The 16980-nt window shown below is 47.5% G+C and overlaps 1 protein-coding gene across 3 annotated transcripts in view; it reads left to right on the top strand.

The window, feature by feature from the left end:
- The first annotated feature begins 5440 nt into the window (after positions 1 to 5440).
- PHKG2 (phosphorylase kinase catalytic subunit gamma 2) overlaps positions 5441 to 16980 on the top strand; it is a 64443-nt gene continuing 52903 nt past the window's right edge. The window contains exons 1-2 of one of the 3 annotated variants that reach the window (XM_029606809.1): positions 5441 to 5755; positions 13351 to 13511. In XM_029606809.1, the coding sequence (XP_029462669.1) occupies positions 13417 to 13511 (95 nt within the window). In that variant the 5' untranslated portion in view covers positions 5441 to 5755; positions 13351 to 13416. The other 2 variants (XM_029606810.1, XM_029606811.1) reach the window with 2 other exon arrangements.

Here is a 16980-nt window from a genome sequence, read left to right as displayed (position 1 = left end):
TTTTTTTTTTAGGGTTTTCTGGTTGGCACCACAGCAATGCATGTAAAGATAGTTTGCATGTTGATATATTTACTTCATAAAACTGTACTTTGAATGTCCTTTTTTTTCATACTACATCATATTACAAATGCATACTTTTTAATTCTGTGTGGGGGGGAGGGGTGGAACTAGGGGGTGCAAAGTTGTAAGGTTGCCAGATGCCTAATATCCTTGCAGCAGCCCTGGCTTCATGTAGGAAAGAAGAATTCCATCTGGAGCTGTGCTGTCATGGGTAGGCTCTCCCCAGCCTCAGTTGTAGCAGAGGGAGGAGGAATAGCCTAGTGGTTAGAGCAGTGGGCTACAGGGTTTGAGACCCGCTGTCGCTCCTTGTAACCTTGGGCAAGTCACGTTACCCTCCATTGCCTCAGGTACAAACTTAGATTGTAAGCCCTCTGGGGATAGGGTAATACATACAGTACCTGAATGTAAACCGATGTGATATCTCAGATCAAATGTCGGTATATAAAAATAAATAAATAAATAGAAAATAATTCACATAGGAGAAAATTAAGCCATGGCCAAGCCTTTTTTAAACCCTGGAGAAAGGCAGTAGGGATAACTTCTGGTCCCCCTCCTCAGGAGCAGATAGGCAGAGCAGAGCCTGTATAAGAGTAGGGGAAGCCTTGAGAAGTGGAGGCAATAGAAAGGGGGGTTGTGAGCCAGAAGGAGGTACCTGTGCAGTGTTAGTGAGACATCTGTCTGAGGTGGGTGGGCTGAGCTTTGAGAGGGGCAGCTAGTTGGTTGTGGATCTAGTGCATCTGATGGAGAGTAACGGTGCCGAGAAGGGGTGAAAATGAGAAAGGAAAGGGGCAAGGGGTGAAAATGAGAAAGGAAAGGGGCTGTTGCAGGCTGAGGGAGGGCCCCCGTTTGGACGCGCTATTATTACCCTTTATACAATAAGGGGTAGTAATAGCGCGTGGAAAACATGCGGCCAAACACCCCCCCCCCCCCGAAACTAATAGCACTCATCACATGCAAATGCATGTTGATGAGCCTATTACGTATTCACCCGCAATACAGAAAGCAAAATGTGTGGCCAAGCCGCACACTTTACACTCAGAAATTAACTCCTGCCAAATTTCAGATGGCACCGGACAAGTATACAGAAAAGCAGAAAAAACTGTACACCCTTCGACTTAATATCATAGCGATATTAAGTCGGAGGCCCCAAAAATACAAAAAATAAAAATCTTCTTAAAAAAAAAAAAAAAAAATTCTGCCCGCAGCCCAGAAAACGGATGCTCAATTTTGCCAGCGTCTGTTTTCCGAACCCATGGTTGTCAGCAGGTTTGACAACCGACGCCGGTAAAATTAAGCGTCAGCTGTCAGACCCGCTGAGAGCCGCCGCTTCCGCCAATAAGGAGGCGCTAGGGACGCGCTAGTGTCCCTAGCGCCTCCTTATTAGCGCGGGCCCTAACTTAAATACTGCATCGTGCGCCCAGGAGAGGTGCCTGGGCACACGTTGGGAGAGCGGGCGCTCGCCTCGGAGCGCTGGCTCTCTCGTGCAATTTACTATATGGGCCTGTTTGTTAGGAAAAATGTGAAATTTATGTTGGAGTTTTTTCTAAGTTCTGCCAGGCTCAGGTCCCAGGATGTACACTGCAGCAATTAGCTTGGTGTGCTTTTTGGAGCTTTTAAAGTACGTGCCACACAGAAAGTACACAAGTGAATCAGATACCACTGTGGAGCAGTTTTGGAAAAAAAAATCCCCCGGGCTATTTGCCAGCAATCCGCCCCTGATTATAATCTTGACTATTGCTTTTATGTGCGGTTGAAAAGACAACTTCCAATCAAGAAGAACACCAAGATTTTTAACCTTGGAGGAGATGGGAACAAAGAAATCATAACTTTATAGTAAACAGGGATCACTGAAGCCTTTATACCAATTTTCAAAGGACATGCCCTTTCACAGAAACTTGCCTCAGGCAAATCTATCTGAAGAGATTTTCACCTCCTTTGTCTATGAATACGTTTCCTGATCAAAACCACACATGTAGCTTTCTCCCCTGACCCTACCACACCCTGGAACGCCTCCGCTACAATGCATGTTATATAATTATGCATATACTTTTACCTGCATACAGGCTTGCCAGTGTTCAGACACGCAATTGCATTCAAATACAATGGGTTGTGGATTTTTTTTAACCCGTGGAATGCTATTTGAAAACTTGCCCTCCTAAATAACAACTTTGCTGTAAATGATTCGAAAGAGGAGATGAACTGGACAGGATGAATGATTGGGGTGGGGAACACTGGAGTATGTGCATGTTCTTTCTCTCTCTCTCCCATCACCAAGTAACCAATGCAATCTTAAGCTATCTGGTCCAGTGTTGCCAACTCCTACATGAAGAAAGTCACTAGATCCACTGTGAAAAGTCTCCATATTGCGTAAAATGTAGCTAAAATCATGTTGTACAGTGGCATCAGCATTGCTAGTAAGCCTAAGCTTAGTGGGGGGAGTGGGGTGGATCATACTCGCTCATTCTCTTGCCCTGTCCGAAAATCTCACACCCTTTCTTAGAAATATTCACATAACGATGCACTCTTAAAAACTCTGAAATACACTTACTTAGATATCCTTCACACACACACACACACTTCTACTCCTGTTCATGTGCTCACTTAGGGGTAGATTTTCAAAGGTTTACGCACGTAACCCCCGAAAACCTACCCCTGCGCGTGCCGAGCAAGCCCCGGGACGCGCATATGCCCCGGGGCTTTAAAAAATGGGTGGGCCGGGGGTGTGGTGGCAGTTCGGGGGTGGGGCCAGGGGCGTGATGGCGGTTTGGGGGTGGGCCAGAAAACTCCAGCATGGCGGCCTGTGCTGGGGGATGGCGAGCCGGCAGACATAACTCAACGAAATAAGGTAGGGGGGGGGGGGGGATTTAGGTAGGGCTGGGCGGTGGGTTAGATAGGGGAAGGGAGGGAAAGGTGGGGGGGACAAAAAAAAAAGTTCCCTCCAAGGCCACTCCGATTTCGGAGTGGCCTTGGAGGGAACAGGGAAAGCCATCGGGCTTCCCCTAGGGCTCGGCACGCGCAAGGTGCACAAATGTGCACCCCCTTGCACGTGCTGACCCTGGATTTTATAACAAGTGCGCGGTAGCGCGCACATGTTATAAAATTGGGTGTACATTTGTGCGCGCCGGGTGCTCTGCAGAGGTGCTAGGTCCAAAGAAACAAAGCGGAAATCGGTCGAGCGTAGCCACAAGTGTGAAGAAAACAAAACAAAACTAGACCGATGTCTTGGAAGATGTAATATTTATTCCAAGTACAAGTAAAAGTGCCTGACTCTGCCCTGATGCAGCCCAAAAGGCGAGTTTCGCCTTTTGGGCTGCATCAGGGGCTGTAAAAATGATAATTTAATATTTGATAAATAACAGTAAAAGTTAAACAATTATGCACACAAAATTAAATAAGCACAACAATCATAAAAATGGAAATCAATTGTAAACAATCAATTATAAAAAGGAGGGTTACACATGTATAAAAATACCACCAACAAAAGAGTGAAGGGAAACAGCCACATACTATTTTAATAATTGATTGTTTACAATCGATTTCTGTTTTTATGATTGTTGTGCTTATTTAATTTCGTGTGCATAATTGTTTTTAACTTTCTTACTGTTATTTATCAAATATTAAGTTATCATTTTTACAACCCCTGATGCAGCTCATAAGGCGAAACTCGGCAAGAGTTGGGCACTTTTACTTGTTATTGGAATAAATATTACATCTTCCAAGACATCAGTCTAGTTTTGTTTTGTTCGCAGATGTGCTAGGAACACACAATTTTCCCTAGTGCCTCCTTTTTAGCATGACATCTCATTTACAGGCCGATACAGTAAAGTGCACTCTGGCGGAGCGCACTGTTAGCCCCCGGTTGGACGTGCGTTTTCCACACGCTATTTTTACCCCTTATACAGTAAGGGGTAATAGCGTGTGGAAAACGCACGCCAACCCCCCTGAAACTAATAACGCCTGAAACATGCAAATGCATGTTGATGAGCCTATTAGTTAGTCCTGCGCGATACAGAAACTAAAACGTGCAGCCAAGCTGCACATTTTACTTTCAGAAATTAACGCCCGCCAAAGGGAAAGTGTACAGAAAAGCAGAAAAAACTGTCATAGCGATATTAAGTCGGAGGTCCCAAAAGTAAAAAAAAATTTTAAAAATTAAAAATCTGCCTGTGGCCCACGGGTTGGAAGACGGACGCTCAATTTTGTCGACATCCATTTTCCGAACCCGTGGCTGTCAGTGGGTAAAATTGAGCAGTGGCTGTCAAACCCGCTGACAGCCGCCGCTTTTGTTACCGCGGGCCCTCATTTGAATATTTTTTTCCCCTGAATCTCCCACTCTCCTGTGGGGTTTTCTGTATCGGCCTGTGAAATACTGCATTGCGCGCCCAGGAGCAATGGCTAGACCAGCGTTAGGAAAGCGGGCATTCAACATTGAGCACCTGTCTTGTATGCACAAAACGAGTATTGGCTGTCAGTGTCCATGGCTTACTGTACTGCCCTTATCTGAGATCAGACTAGCCAGCTCACCCTGAGTAACATAGCAGAGAACTTCAGTTTCTACAAGCAGCATAGCAAAGAAGAAAACATATTGAAGATAGAAGAGAGCCTGCTCCTTGTCGTCTGTCATAAGGTGATAAGACCGCAGCTCCTTTTTAATTGCTGGCTGGCTGTGATGTATTCTTTCGCCTTCCCGCAGGGAGAGCTCAATCGTGCTGTCAGATTCTCTGATGGTTGGGGAGAGGTGAGGCCTGAACCAGCAGAGCCTGTTCTGAAGGGCTGAAGGGCTGGGAGGGGGCAGAATCTGCCAGCACGGCGCGCACTCTAGGCAGAGGGCGTCTTACCCTCTTGTAGTTTCCCGTCCCATTCTACCCAGAGAAGGTCTCACGCTCTTGCACTTTTCTGCTTCCCCATCTGCTCCACACGTAGGGAGTCAGATGGCATTTTTAGAGCTGTGACCGGTGCTAGAGTTGTGTCTAAATTGTTCAAAAAATAGCTAAATTAGCTTCCTGTCTCATTCACAGTTATCCATTTGGTTCAAAAAGGCGCGGGATAGGGTTATAAAATCTCTAAACTGGCAATGCGGAGTCCTTTTCAGGCTTCCAAGCAACGAATGTTCCTCACGATGTTCGCATAACTTTATTGGCAGGACAATTTTTCATAGGTTGTCAACGTAAGATACAGAGAATAATTAACATCTCCCTGTCCCATCGTCTCGCGATGGGCAGTTCCCCACCTCAGCCCAAGCAGAATTTATAATTCCTCGAGTGACCAATTGGGGGGCGGGGGGGGTTAGAGCTCCTCCTCCACCTTTGCTGGTTCTGAGGTTTTCCCTTCAACACTCCCGCCCCTTTCCGTCCAGGAAGTAGCTGATGCCCCACTCTAGCGTCATTTTGCCCAAGCTGAGTGGAGGGTTAGGGCCTCCCCTCGCTCACGCCAGCCTTCTTTAAACGATTGGTAGAAGGCTTCTTGCGCAGTGATTGGCTGGGCGTCTAGGTCAATTGGTGCAAAGCCTGCCTCCCTCCCGTTCGTTCATTGGCTGGTGCTTCTGTAGAGGGGACCCGGTACGAGTTAGGCCTGATCGTGCTGCGGGGGCGAGAGCGCTCGGTTGTGTGTGACCGGCCTGGGTACCGCAAGAAGTACTGCAAATTGTGGGATCCCGCGCCGGCAGTCCGGGGAGCTACATAACGCAGTAAAAGCGGTGAGAGTGGGCATCGAGGCAGTCCGATTCAGACATCCGGATCACCCGGGCTCTCGTGTGGCACGCCGGGAGTTGTAGTCGTGTGTGTAAACTGACGCCCGTGGAGAATGCTGGGTTCTGATCCCTCGTCTTCTGCCAGTCTCACTGTGTGATAGCCTAATGGTGAGAGGCTGAGCACAGGACTGTAACAACTGCAGACTTGCATTCTGATTTCACTGTTGCTCCCTGTGTAACAGCCTAATGCTTGGTAGTACGTAGATGCCACTTCGGCATAACTTATTTATTTATGTACTCTGCTGCCAGTTTCACTCTGTTATAACCTGATGGAGTTCCGTATCTCGACTGCCACCAGTCTCTATATGTAATGGTCTGACTGAGAGCACAAAGTGATACAGAGCAGTGATATTTGCAGACCTGTGTTCAGATATTCCTGCTACTACCAGTGTCCTTGCCTGACACTCTAGTGGTGAGAAAACGTAGAAAACCTGCAGGTAAGGGTTCATTTGCCATTGTTGACATCAGTCATTTTGTGATGGCCTTGTGCTAAGATCACGAATCTATACCTACAGTTACTTGAACATAATACACTTTTGAAGCGTCATAAAAGGCAGAATATAAATAAAAAATATTAATAATAATATAATGATTCTACCGCTGCCAATTGTTGAGAGCACAGAGCTGAGACACTTAAAGAGCAGGATTCCAGTTACATGGCAGCCACCAGTCTCACTGTATGGTAGCTTATAAACAGGCCAATACAGAACGGTGTGCTCGACCGAGTGCACCGTTTGGATGCGCGTTTTTGACACACTATTATTACCTCTTATACAGTAAGGGGTAGTAATAGCGCGTGGAAAACACGTGGCCAACCCCCCCGAAACTAATAGCGCTCATCACATGCAAATGCATGCTGATGAGCCTATTAGGTATTCACCCGCAATACAGAAAGCACTGGGCAAGTGTACAGAAAAGCAGAAAAAACTGCTTTTCCCTGTACGTACCCGGATCAGTCCAGACCATGGGTTGAGCCTCCTGTCCAGCAGATGGAGACAGACCAAAACTGAAAGGGTATCCTATATGAGGACAGTGCCTACCCTGTAGCCCTTCAGTATTTGTCTGTCTCCAGCAGGTGGAACAGCTCACCCTGTGGTTCTCTGTGTCGTCTTCTTGTCCCTTTTGGGGATTTTGTCGTCTTCTTGTCCCTTTTGGGGATTTTTTTGTCTTGTGTTTCTATTGTTGTTTGGATCAAGCAAGTAATTATGCTTTCTTAATTTAAAAAAAAAAAAATTTTGTTCTTTGAACTCTGTGGATTCTTTCTACAGGAGACAGTCCCTGTCTCCTTGCTCTTGCGGGGGCCATGGGGGGCTTGGCCCCTTGTTTTATATAGCCTAGGCTCCCTATTCCCGGTGGTCCTCGGCTGCAGGGGTGGAAATTGGTGGTGCCAGTCACTCCCCCTGTTCAGCCTCTCTCTCTCTCCCCCCATACTTGTCTCCCTTCACTGGGATGATTTGTCTCTGAAGCTGCTTACAGGGACGTTTTTTCCCCTGTCTGGGTTTTAAAGTAAAAAAAGAAAGGCAGGATCAGAAGGAAAGCTCCTCTGTTTTACCTGTGCAGTTTTGCAGCCTTAGAGAGAGTTAAGAGCGTGCACAGTTCATTCTGTGCCTCCGCTCCTTCAGCCCCGGCAGCCCAGCTGATTTCCTCCACATCGGGGCCATGCCACGATCCCCACTGTGCCTGGCTTGTGGGGATTCCTCTCTCCGTTTCTCTAGGGAGGGACTCTGTTATCGATGTCTACCGGGGGGGGGGGGGGAAGTTCCTCTGGGTCCCCGATGCCCTCAGGAACCCGAGCCAAGCCTCTCAAACGCATGGCCGCGCCGTTCCCGGGCCGTCAAACCACGGGAATGGCGGCCATTTTAGGTTTTTCACCTTCTTTCTCGGAGCAGCCTGAAGCTCCGGACCCGATTTTTTTGGAGCCCCCCCCCCCATCGATTTGAGTCCCGCGCACTCTCCTCTTGCAGGTCTTGCCCCCCCCCGGAGGCGCCAGACCCCGTTTTTCAGCTGATTTTGTGCTTTTACTGCACCAATCCTATTTGGCAAGTTTGCAAGAGGAAGTGGCCCCCCCCCCAGCTAAGGTCCCTCGGCTCCAGACAGGCAGGGGTCGATTCGGATTTGCGTGGTTCCGGGGGCTCCCGCCCCCCTGCCTGCCTAGATTCAGGACCCGGATTCGGCTGACGCCCCTCCCCCCCTGGAGGGGGATGACCCCCGGGTCCTCCGTCTCTTCCGAAGGGAGGAATTGGAGCCTCTTATCCCCTTCATCTCACAGGAATTGGGGATTGACTGTCCCCCAGTGGATGAGTTTTCGGCGGCGATGCCAGCTTCCTCGGACCCGGTCCTGGCGGGGCTCAGGGCTCTGCCATGTTCTTTTCCCTTCTACCCTATGCACAAACTAATGCTCCTCAGGGAATGGCAGGCCCCCGAGTTGGGTCTTCAGGTTGGGAGGGCCATGGAAAAGCTTTATCCCCTCCCGGAGGAGTGTTTAGATTTATTGAAAATGCCTAAGGTGTACTCTTCTGTGACGGCGGTCACTAAACATACCACCATCCCGGTGGTGGTGGGGGCTACGGCCTTGAGGGATGTCCAAGATCATAAGCTGGAATTCCATCTCAAGCGCATTTTTGAAATTCTGGCCTTGGGTGTTCGGGCGTCGATCTGCAGCAGTCTCATGCAGCGGGCAAGCCTTAGGTGGGTCCAACAATTACTCAGCACCCAAGACCTCCCGTCTGCAGAGGCAAAGCAGGCTGACAGGTTAGAAGGTGCTATAGCTTATGGGGCGGATGCCCTATACAACTTGTTCCGGGTGCAGGCAATGGCTTCGGTGGTCTCGGCCAGACAGCTCCTCTGGCTCCGACACTGGGCAGCTGATTCGTCTTCCAAGACACAGCTGGGAACTCTCCCTTTCAAAGGTAAGTTGCTTTTTGGCAAGGATCTGGAGCAGCTTATTAAATCCTTGGGGGAAAACAAGGTTCATAAGTTGCCTGAGGACCGCCCGAAACAGGCTAGATCCTTCTTCCCTACCCGTACCCGCTTCCGGGGCCAACGCAGATATCACCCAAGAGCAAGGGGCGCCTTCTCTAGGGGAAATTCCTCTAGGTCCCAGTCTTGGCCCCAGCCCTTTCGAGGCCGTTGGGCCTTCCGAGATGCCGCTCCTCATCGTCCCGTGCCCAAGCCCACCTCCCAATGAGAATCCGCCGGTCCATCCCTCCGTTCCCAACTTAGGTGGTCGTTTGTCTCTGTTCGTAGAGGAGTGGGCCAAAATCATGTCAGACCAGTGGGTCCTCAAAACAATAGACAAAGGCTAAGCCTTAGAGTTTGCTCGCGACATCCAGGACCTGTACATGGTCTCTCTGTGCGGCCACCGGAAGCGGGCCGCTGTGACTCAGACTCTTACCAGACTCCAGAGGCTGGGGGCCATCCTCCCGGTCCCAGTGGCAGAACACGGCACAGGCCAATATTACATCTACTTCATGGTCCCGAAGAAGGATGACTCCTTCCGTCCCATCCTGATCTCAAGAGGGTCAACTGGGCCCTCAAGGTGCCCCATTTCCGGATGGAAACCCTTCGGACAGTGATAGCGGCGGTCCATCCCAGAGAATTTCTGGCCTCACTCGATCTGACGGAGGCCTACCTGCACATACCGATCAGTCCCGAACATCAGAGATTTCTCCGGTTCCACATCTTGGGCCAACACTTCCAGTTCCGGGCCCTGCCCTTCGGTCTCGCCACAGCACCATGCACGTTTACCAAGGTGATGGTGGTGGTGGCGGCAGCCCTTCAGAAGGACGGTGTGCTGGTTCACCCGTACTTGGACGATTGGTTAATCCGGGCCAAGTCGGAGACCCTATGCCGCCAGGCGGTGGACCGCGTACTTGCTCTTCTCTCGTCCCTGGGATAGATCATCAATTTTTCCAAGAGCAATCTCCACCCAACCCAGGTCTTGGAGTTCCTGGGGGCTCGCTTCGATACCCGCGTTGGCAAGGTTTTTCTGCCGGACTCAAGAGCTTTCAAGCTGATGGATCAGGTTCAGAGCTTCCTCTCCATGCCTCTTCCCACGGCATGGGATTATCTGCAGGTCCTGGGGACCATGGCTTCCACGATTGACTTGGTCCCCTGGGCATTTGCACATATGCATCCTTTATAGAGAGATTTGCTGACGCGTTGGCGGCCGGTATTGGAACAGTTTCAGATGCAGCTCCCGCTCTCCGACTCTGCCATCAGCGACTTACAATGGTAGCTTTCTCTCAAGCACCTCCTCCGTGGAATGTCCCTTTGGACCCCGCAGTGGATGGTAGTCACGACGGATGCCAGCCACTCCGATTGGGGAGCGATTTGCCAGTCTCAGACCACGCAGGGGTACTGGTCCCCAACCCAGTCTCGCTGGCACATCAACCGCCTGGAGACTCGTGCGGTTCGTCTGGCACTCAAGGCATTTCTCCCACTACTTCGATGATGGGTGGTCCGGGTGCTCTCGGACAACTCTACCACCGTGGCGTACATCAATCGCCAGGGGGGCACCAGGAGTCGCCTGGTGGCCCTCGAAGCAAGTCGGTTTCTCGCGTGGGCAGAGTGACACCTGGACTGCCTCGCAGCTTCTCACATAGCAGGCAACGAGAATGTTCAAGCCGACTTCTTGAGTCATCAGTGTCTGGATCCAGGCGAGTGGGAGTTATCCGATGACGCCATAGCCCTGATCATCAGCAGCTGGGGTCCCCCGCACCTGGACTTTATGGCAACTCTGAACAATGCCAAGGCTCCCTGGTTCTTCAGCTGCTGGCGGGAACATTGCTCGGAAGGGGTAGTTGCTCTGGCCCTTCCGCGCGACGTTCTTCTGTACGTATTTCCTCCTTGGCCCCTCATAGGGAAAATGCTCAGACGGATAGAGCTTCACAGCGGTCCGGTCATTCTCGTAGCTCCCAAGTGGCCTCGCAGGCCGTGGTTCGTGGACCTAATCAACCTCGCGTTGGACGGTCCCCTTCGCCTCGGCCATCTTCAGTACCTTCTCTGCCAAGGTCCTGTATTTTTCGACCAGGCGGATCGCTTTTGTCTTGCGGCTTGGCTTTTGAACAGCGAAGGCTGAGGCGGAGGGGATATGCTGAGAATGTCATCTCCACTATTTTGCGGGCTCGCAAAACTTCTACTTCCCTCGCCTATGTCCGGGTCTGGAAGGTTTTCGAGCTGATCTGCGAGGAAGTGGGTGTTATGGCACGTTCGGCTCCAGTCTTGCTAGTCCTCTCGTTCCTCCAGTGTGGCGTCTCTAAGGGTCTGTCCTTTGGCTCGCTCCGTGTACAGGTGTCTGCCCTCGGTTCTCTCTTGGGAAGCCTTGAAGGCTACGTGGTTGCATCTCATCCGGATATTGTCCGTTTTCTCAAAGGGGTCAAACATTTGAAGCCGCCGTTGCGTCCCACTTGTCCCTCGTGGAGTTTGAATCTGGTCCTTCGGGATCTCTGTCAGGCTCCCTTTGAGCCCCTTCGCCGTTCTACCCTCAAGGATTTGACGCTTAAGGCGGTGGGTCTGGTTTCTATTTGCTCCGCCAGACGGGTGTCCGAGATCCAAGCGTTGTCTTGCCACGAGCCCTTCTTACGTTTCTCGTTTCTCCGGGGTCTCTCTTAAGACGGTCCCGTCATTCTTACCAAAGGTTGTGTCTTCATTTCATGTCAATCAGTCGGTGGAGCTCCCCGCGTTCTCTCCTATGGACATTGCAAGCCCTGGTGGGGATGATCTCCGTCGTCTGGATGTGAAATGCGTTCTTATGCGTTATCTTGAGGTGACTAATGACTTTTGAGAATCGGATCATCTTTTTGTCTTATGGAGTGGCCCCAACCGGGGCAAACAGGCCTCTAAGGCTACGATATCTCGCTGGTTGAAGGAAGTGATCTCGTCGGCTTACATCTGTCAGGGACGTCCGGTCCCGGAGGGCCTCAAGGCCCATTCCTTACGTTCTCAGGCGGCTTCCTGGGCGGAGAGCCAGTCTGTCTCCCCGCAGGAGATATGCAGGGCAGCTACTTGGAAGTCTCTGCATACTTTTGCTCGACATTACTGCCTTGATGTTCAGGCGCAAGTTTTTTGTTCCTTTGGGCGGCAGGTGCTTCGAGCAGGATTGTCAAGGTACCACCCTGTCTAGGGAAGCTTTGGTACATCCCATGGTCTGGACTGATCCGGGTACGTACAGGGAAAGGAAAATTAGTTCTTACCTCTTAATTTTTGTTCCTGTAGTACCATGGATTAGTCCAGACACCCTTCCCTTTCTTGTCTTCCTGTCCGCTCGAAGATCCTTATACTATTCCTCCAATGCTGTATCCTACATTGTTCTTTTCAGTTCTATGTGTTCCTTAATAGGAGGCACCGGAAGCATCTATGTGATTATTGTGGGCATTCATGCAAGAGTGTCCATGCACAGAGTTCATTCACTGTTTTCTCTTGTTCAAAATTTTCAGAGTTCTCTTGTTGTTTGCTCGAGTTCTTCTGTTACTTGCTTGTTCCATGGTGTTTATCTTCTCTGCTTTGACAATGGTTATACTGAAGGGCTGCAGGGTAGGCTCTGTCCTGAAATAGGATACCCTTTCAGTTTTGGTCTGTCTCCATCTGCTGGACAGGAGGCTCAACCCATGGTCTGGACTGGTCCGTGGTACTACAGGAACGAAAATTAACAGGTAAGAACTAATTTTCCTTTCTGTACACCCTCCGACTTAATATCATAGCGATATTAAGTCGGAGGCCCCAAAAATAAAAAAAATAAAAATCTGCCCGCGGGTTGGAAAACGGATGCTCAATTTTGCCGGCATCCGTTTTCCAAACCCATGGCTGTCAGTGGGTTCGACAACCGACCCCGGTAAAATTAAGCGTCGGCTGTCAGCCTCCTTATTATCGCGGGCCCTAATTTAAATAGTGAATCGCGCCCAGGAGAGGTGCCTGGGCGCGCGTTGTGAGAGTGGGTGCTCGCCTCGGAGCGCCGGCTCTCCTGCGCACTTTACTGTATGGACCTGATTGAAAGCTAGAAGGACCAGCTGGCTCCATAATTGTGGGACAGGCTGATCCATGCTTAGATATACTCCATTATGTGTATGCACTTGTAGTCCTGATTTTCTTACAAAAACCGGAGATACAAATCCATATATGTAATGGATTATAGACAGCATTGGGTTAGAATGTCCTGAGGAAATGGAGCTAGCTGTTCACTCTAGTGAGAGCACAAACCTGTGACACCTCAAGTTTCAATCCCATTGCTTCCACATATCTCTTTGTGATAGCCTAATGCTGAAAGACAACTGTGAAAGCTGTGTAACTGAGTTCTGATCCCATTGCTACCACCACACTCCTACTGGTGAGACCATAGAGCTGCAATATCAAATCCAACCAGTACAATTTTCCCTCTCTGTATCTGTGTATACTTTGTTTTATTTTTCAATTGCTGAAGTGAATTATGGGGTTTCTGGTTTCAGGTTGTGTAATGCTATAGAAATGTTTAGTTGTAGTAGGTGGATCTGGCTATTTCAGGTTTGTGTGTTACTAGTAATCTGCTTGCTCTTTTGTCTGTACAGAATTAGAGAGTCCCACTTTTGAGAACCAGTGGACGAGGTGACCCATTTTCCAACACAGTTGACACCATGACCCGTGATGTAGGTCTAGACGATGAGCTCCCAGACTGGGCTGGAGCTAAAGAGTTCTATCAGAAATACGACCCTAAGGACATAATTGGCAGGTAGGCGGCAAGCGTTTCTTGGTGGGAAAGAAGTTTTAGAACAGGAGTTCATTGTTGGGAAGGGGGAAATAAGTCCAGGAATAATCTAAAAAAAAGTATTTCTTCACTGAAAAGATGGTAAGTGCATGGTATAATCTCTCTGTCGAGATGGGAATAGTTTTGGAATTCATAAAACCATAGGCAAAGCACAAAGAATCTTTGGCAATGGGGGAAATGGGTAACACTGGAAACCAAATAGGGTCTGCTGTATTGTAGTAGGAAGGCAAAATAACCTGAAGGTTATTGTTTGTTAAAGAAAACACAAATAATCCAATGAATCCATGGATAGAAATGCAAAAATAACCATGGATTACCAAAAAGGTCAAATCAAATATATTCTTAATTGTTATCTGGGCTTAGTTAAACAGTCTTTGAATTATCCCTTTGATAATTTCACAGTCATGCATCAATGTAATCAGTTTTGATCCCCAAAGTAGCCATAGGATTGTGCTGAAACACATCTCTGTCCGAAAGGGAAATCTGCCTCATCAGAGAGATCTACAGATAAAAACATAGATCACATCACTGTGTCTCGAAGGTTATGTGCTCTCTTGAAAGCAAACAGATAAGGAGAGGAAAATACAGAGTGTACCTGTAAAATAGCCCATTGCCTACACATAATTTGGATGTAAGAAAAGAAGAGGAATATACACACTGGGTATATTATGAGGCCAATATTCAAAGGCTTTTAGCCAGATAACTCATAAATTATTTGGCTTAAATGTCAAGTTCTCAAAATTGCTCATACTTATCTGGCTAACCTTTACGCTTTATACATTGCCCACATAGCAACACTGAAAGCACTGGCGGGGATCACTTTCGGACTGTTGTCCAAGCTTCCATTTTACCTGGGCTTGACTACTTACAGTGCCATCTATGTAGATTTGCCAGATTCTGCCTTGAAGCCCTTACAGTTGTTACAGAACGCCACTGCAAGATTGATCACAGGAACCAATCGTCGTCAGCATATTGCTCCAGTTCTGATACAGTGCCACTGGCTTCCTATTAAATTTACAAGGCAATATAAAATCTGTCTGATCGCCATCAAATTGATTGGTGGGTTGGAGTTAGGGTTCTGTTTTTACAGACACATTCAGAAGTATCCATTGTAAAATTCACATCATTAAAAGATTTTTAGACCCTATAAGTGATGAAAATTCTAAAAAGAGTTGATTTGTACACTGCAGTTTCTGCTAGCTGCATTGTACAAATCAACTCCTTTTCATCACTTCTAAAGTAAAAAAATCTTTAATGATGTGAATTTTGCAATAGATACCTCTGAATGTCTGTAAAAACATCCCCCAACTCACCCCCCCAAAAACTCATCCCGAATGAAAGTGCCCACTTACAATGATCAATGTATGCGTGCCCTTCCTGGTCATTTAAAATTCGCGTAGCTCCCACTCGGGCCACTTAACGTGCATAAGTGACCTTTTTTGCACACACAAGGCTTTTAAAATCTACCTTTCAATTTGCTTCATATAGGAAATTTTAGTTGAATGGAATACAAAGACTCATTTATCTGTATTGAAAAAAAAAAGATTTTGGATGGGACATGATTCTAATTGGGACAATCGCATGTGAAAAATTATTTGATTGTTGCATGTGTGATCACATCTAACAATGCAGTATATACTCTGGGTAATCCATGATTATCATCTGTTGTCAGTCTATGGGTGTAATGTGTATGTGTTTCTGTGATCTGTCATTTTTTTTTCTCTTCCTGGGTATCTCACTTCTGTTATGATTTGCTGTCTTTCATCCTTTCAGGCTGATGCAATAATCTTAGTGCTAATAAAATGTACGCTGGTTTTCAGTGCACATTTTTAATGCCAAGATTATTTTTTTAAACTCCTGATACAGTAAGCTAATATACTAATGCAACAGGAGTTAAAAACAATAACACAAAATATGTAAAATATGCATTCGGCACAGGTCAAATGCACATTTCAACTAGGGAAGGGCATGGAAGCATCCCTGACAGGCTATCCAGGTAAACAGCGGCAACTGCTATTTCCACTTATCCGGATAAATTCAGATTTATCCATTTATTTGGCAGTAGGAAGCAGCCACCAGATAGATACATAAATCAATACTTATACGGCTATATGCTGTGGGTATCCAAGACTTAGCCAGATAAGTACTTTAATTGGCTAAGGTAGCAGCGAACTGCTGCCAGATAGATGGATAAATCAGTATTTATCTGAGTAAGTGGCAGTGGCGGCTGCAGCCAGTTACACGGATAAGTCATTTATTATCTTGGTAAGAGGCAGTGGTTGCCGGCACTTACCCAGAGAGTATTTTAAACTTTTTAAAAACTTTTAAAATCTTTTTTTCATACTACTGGAAACTTAACTCCTGCACTAAACAGGGGTTAAATTTCCAGTGCTAGAAAAGGTGTGCTGGCCAGATGCAGTCTCTCTGCCTCGGGGATAATGATTAATGCCCTCGTTTGCATGGGATTTCCATGTGAGGGCGCTAAGCAGCACTCCCATTTGGAAACGTGCAAATCCTCTTGCTGCAGTATGTTTTGCCCACAGAAAATGCACGTCAAAGTTTGCGCAGAAAGGTACATTTGGCCTGTCTGTGAGAAATTCTTGGTCTTTCCTTGGCCTCACTGCTATTGTTACCCATCTCCTCTCTTCCCTTTATTTGTCAGCCCCTTCGATCTCCCTTGCCTTCTGGGGCCCTCTCCCCTTTTAGTCTGTCACCATTCTTGCAGAGTTCTCTCATCCTCTCTCACTCTCTTGCCCCTCTTGTGATGCTCCCCATACCTTAGAGTGACAAAGTATACTTGTACTGCTCTTTACAACTTTGTCCTATGCCCTGCTTAAGCAAGAGCAGGATGCACAGTTGTCCCATTTTTCAGTCTGGCTATCCATGGAGAGAGAGATTTGACTAAAAACTCCATGTACAATATTAACTGAAGAGCTTAACAGATTTCTCAGAAAATAAATAACAATATACTGAAAAAGGAATCCAATAGCTTAATAAAACGTTTTAAATCAATTGTATTGGATGCAAATGTGGTAGCAGAAATCATTAGTGCTCCAATTCAAATCTACAGCCCTATGCCATGTAATGGGCTTTAGGCTGAATCATAACCGGCATTTAAATGTAATCATTTACCACCTTATACACGGACTATTTAACAGTTCTCAAAGATTTTATTAGGAGATCAAAAATGTAAGCTAAGCTTAAAAAATTCTAAGGAATTATCTTGAAAAAAACCTTTCTTATTTAAAAAAAACGAATGTATGAACTTATCTTGATAGTGACGCAGTAATCAGCGTTTAGGAGAACATCGGCTCCAAACTGTGTTCATCAGTAAAAGAAGATTGGCCCCCAACACCATGATGTTTCGACAAATGTCTGTCTTTGTGAAGGGGTAACTACAAAAAAAAAGGTGCATAAAACATTACTGCAGGAC

Source organism: Rhinatrema bivittatum, chromosome 6 (genome assembly GCF_901001135.1).
Source record: "Rhinatrema bivittatum chromosome 6, aRhiBiv1.1, whole genome shotgun sequence".
NCBI lineage: Eukaryota > Metazoa > Chordata > Amphibia > Gymnophiona > Rhinatrematidae > Rhinatrema > Rhinatrema bivittatum.
Note: the sequence above shows the minus strand (reverse complement) of the source record. Positions and strands in the feature narration are given on the sequence as shown.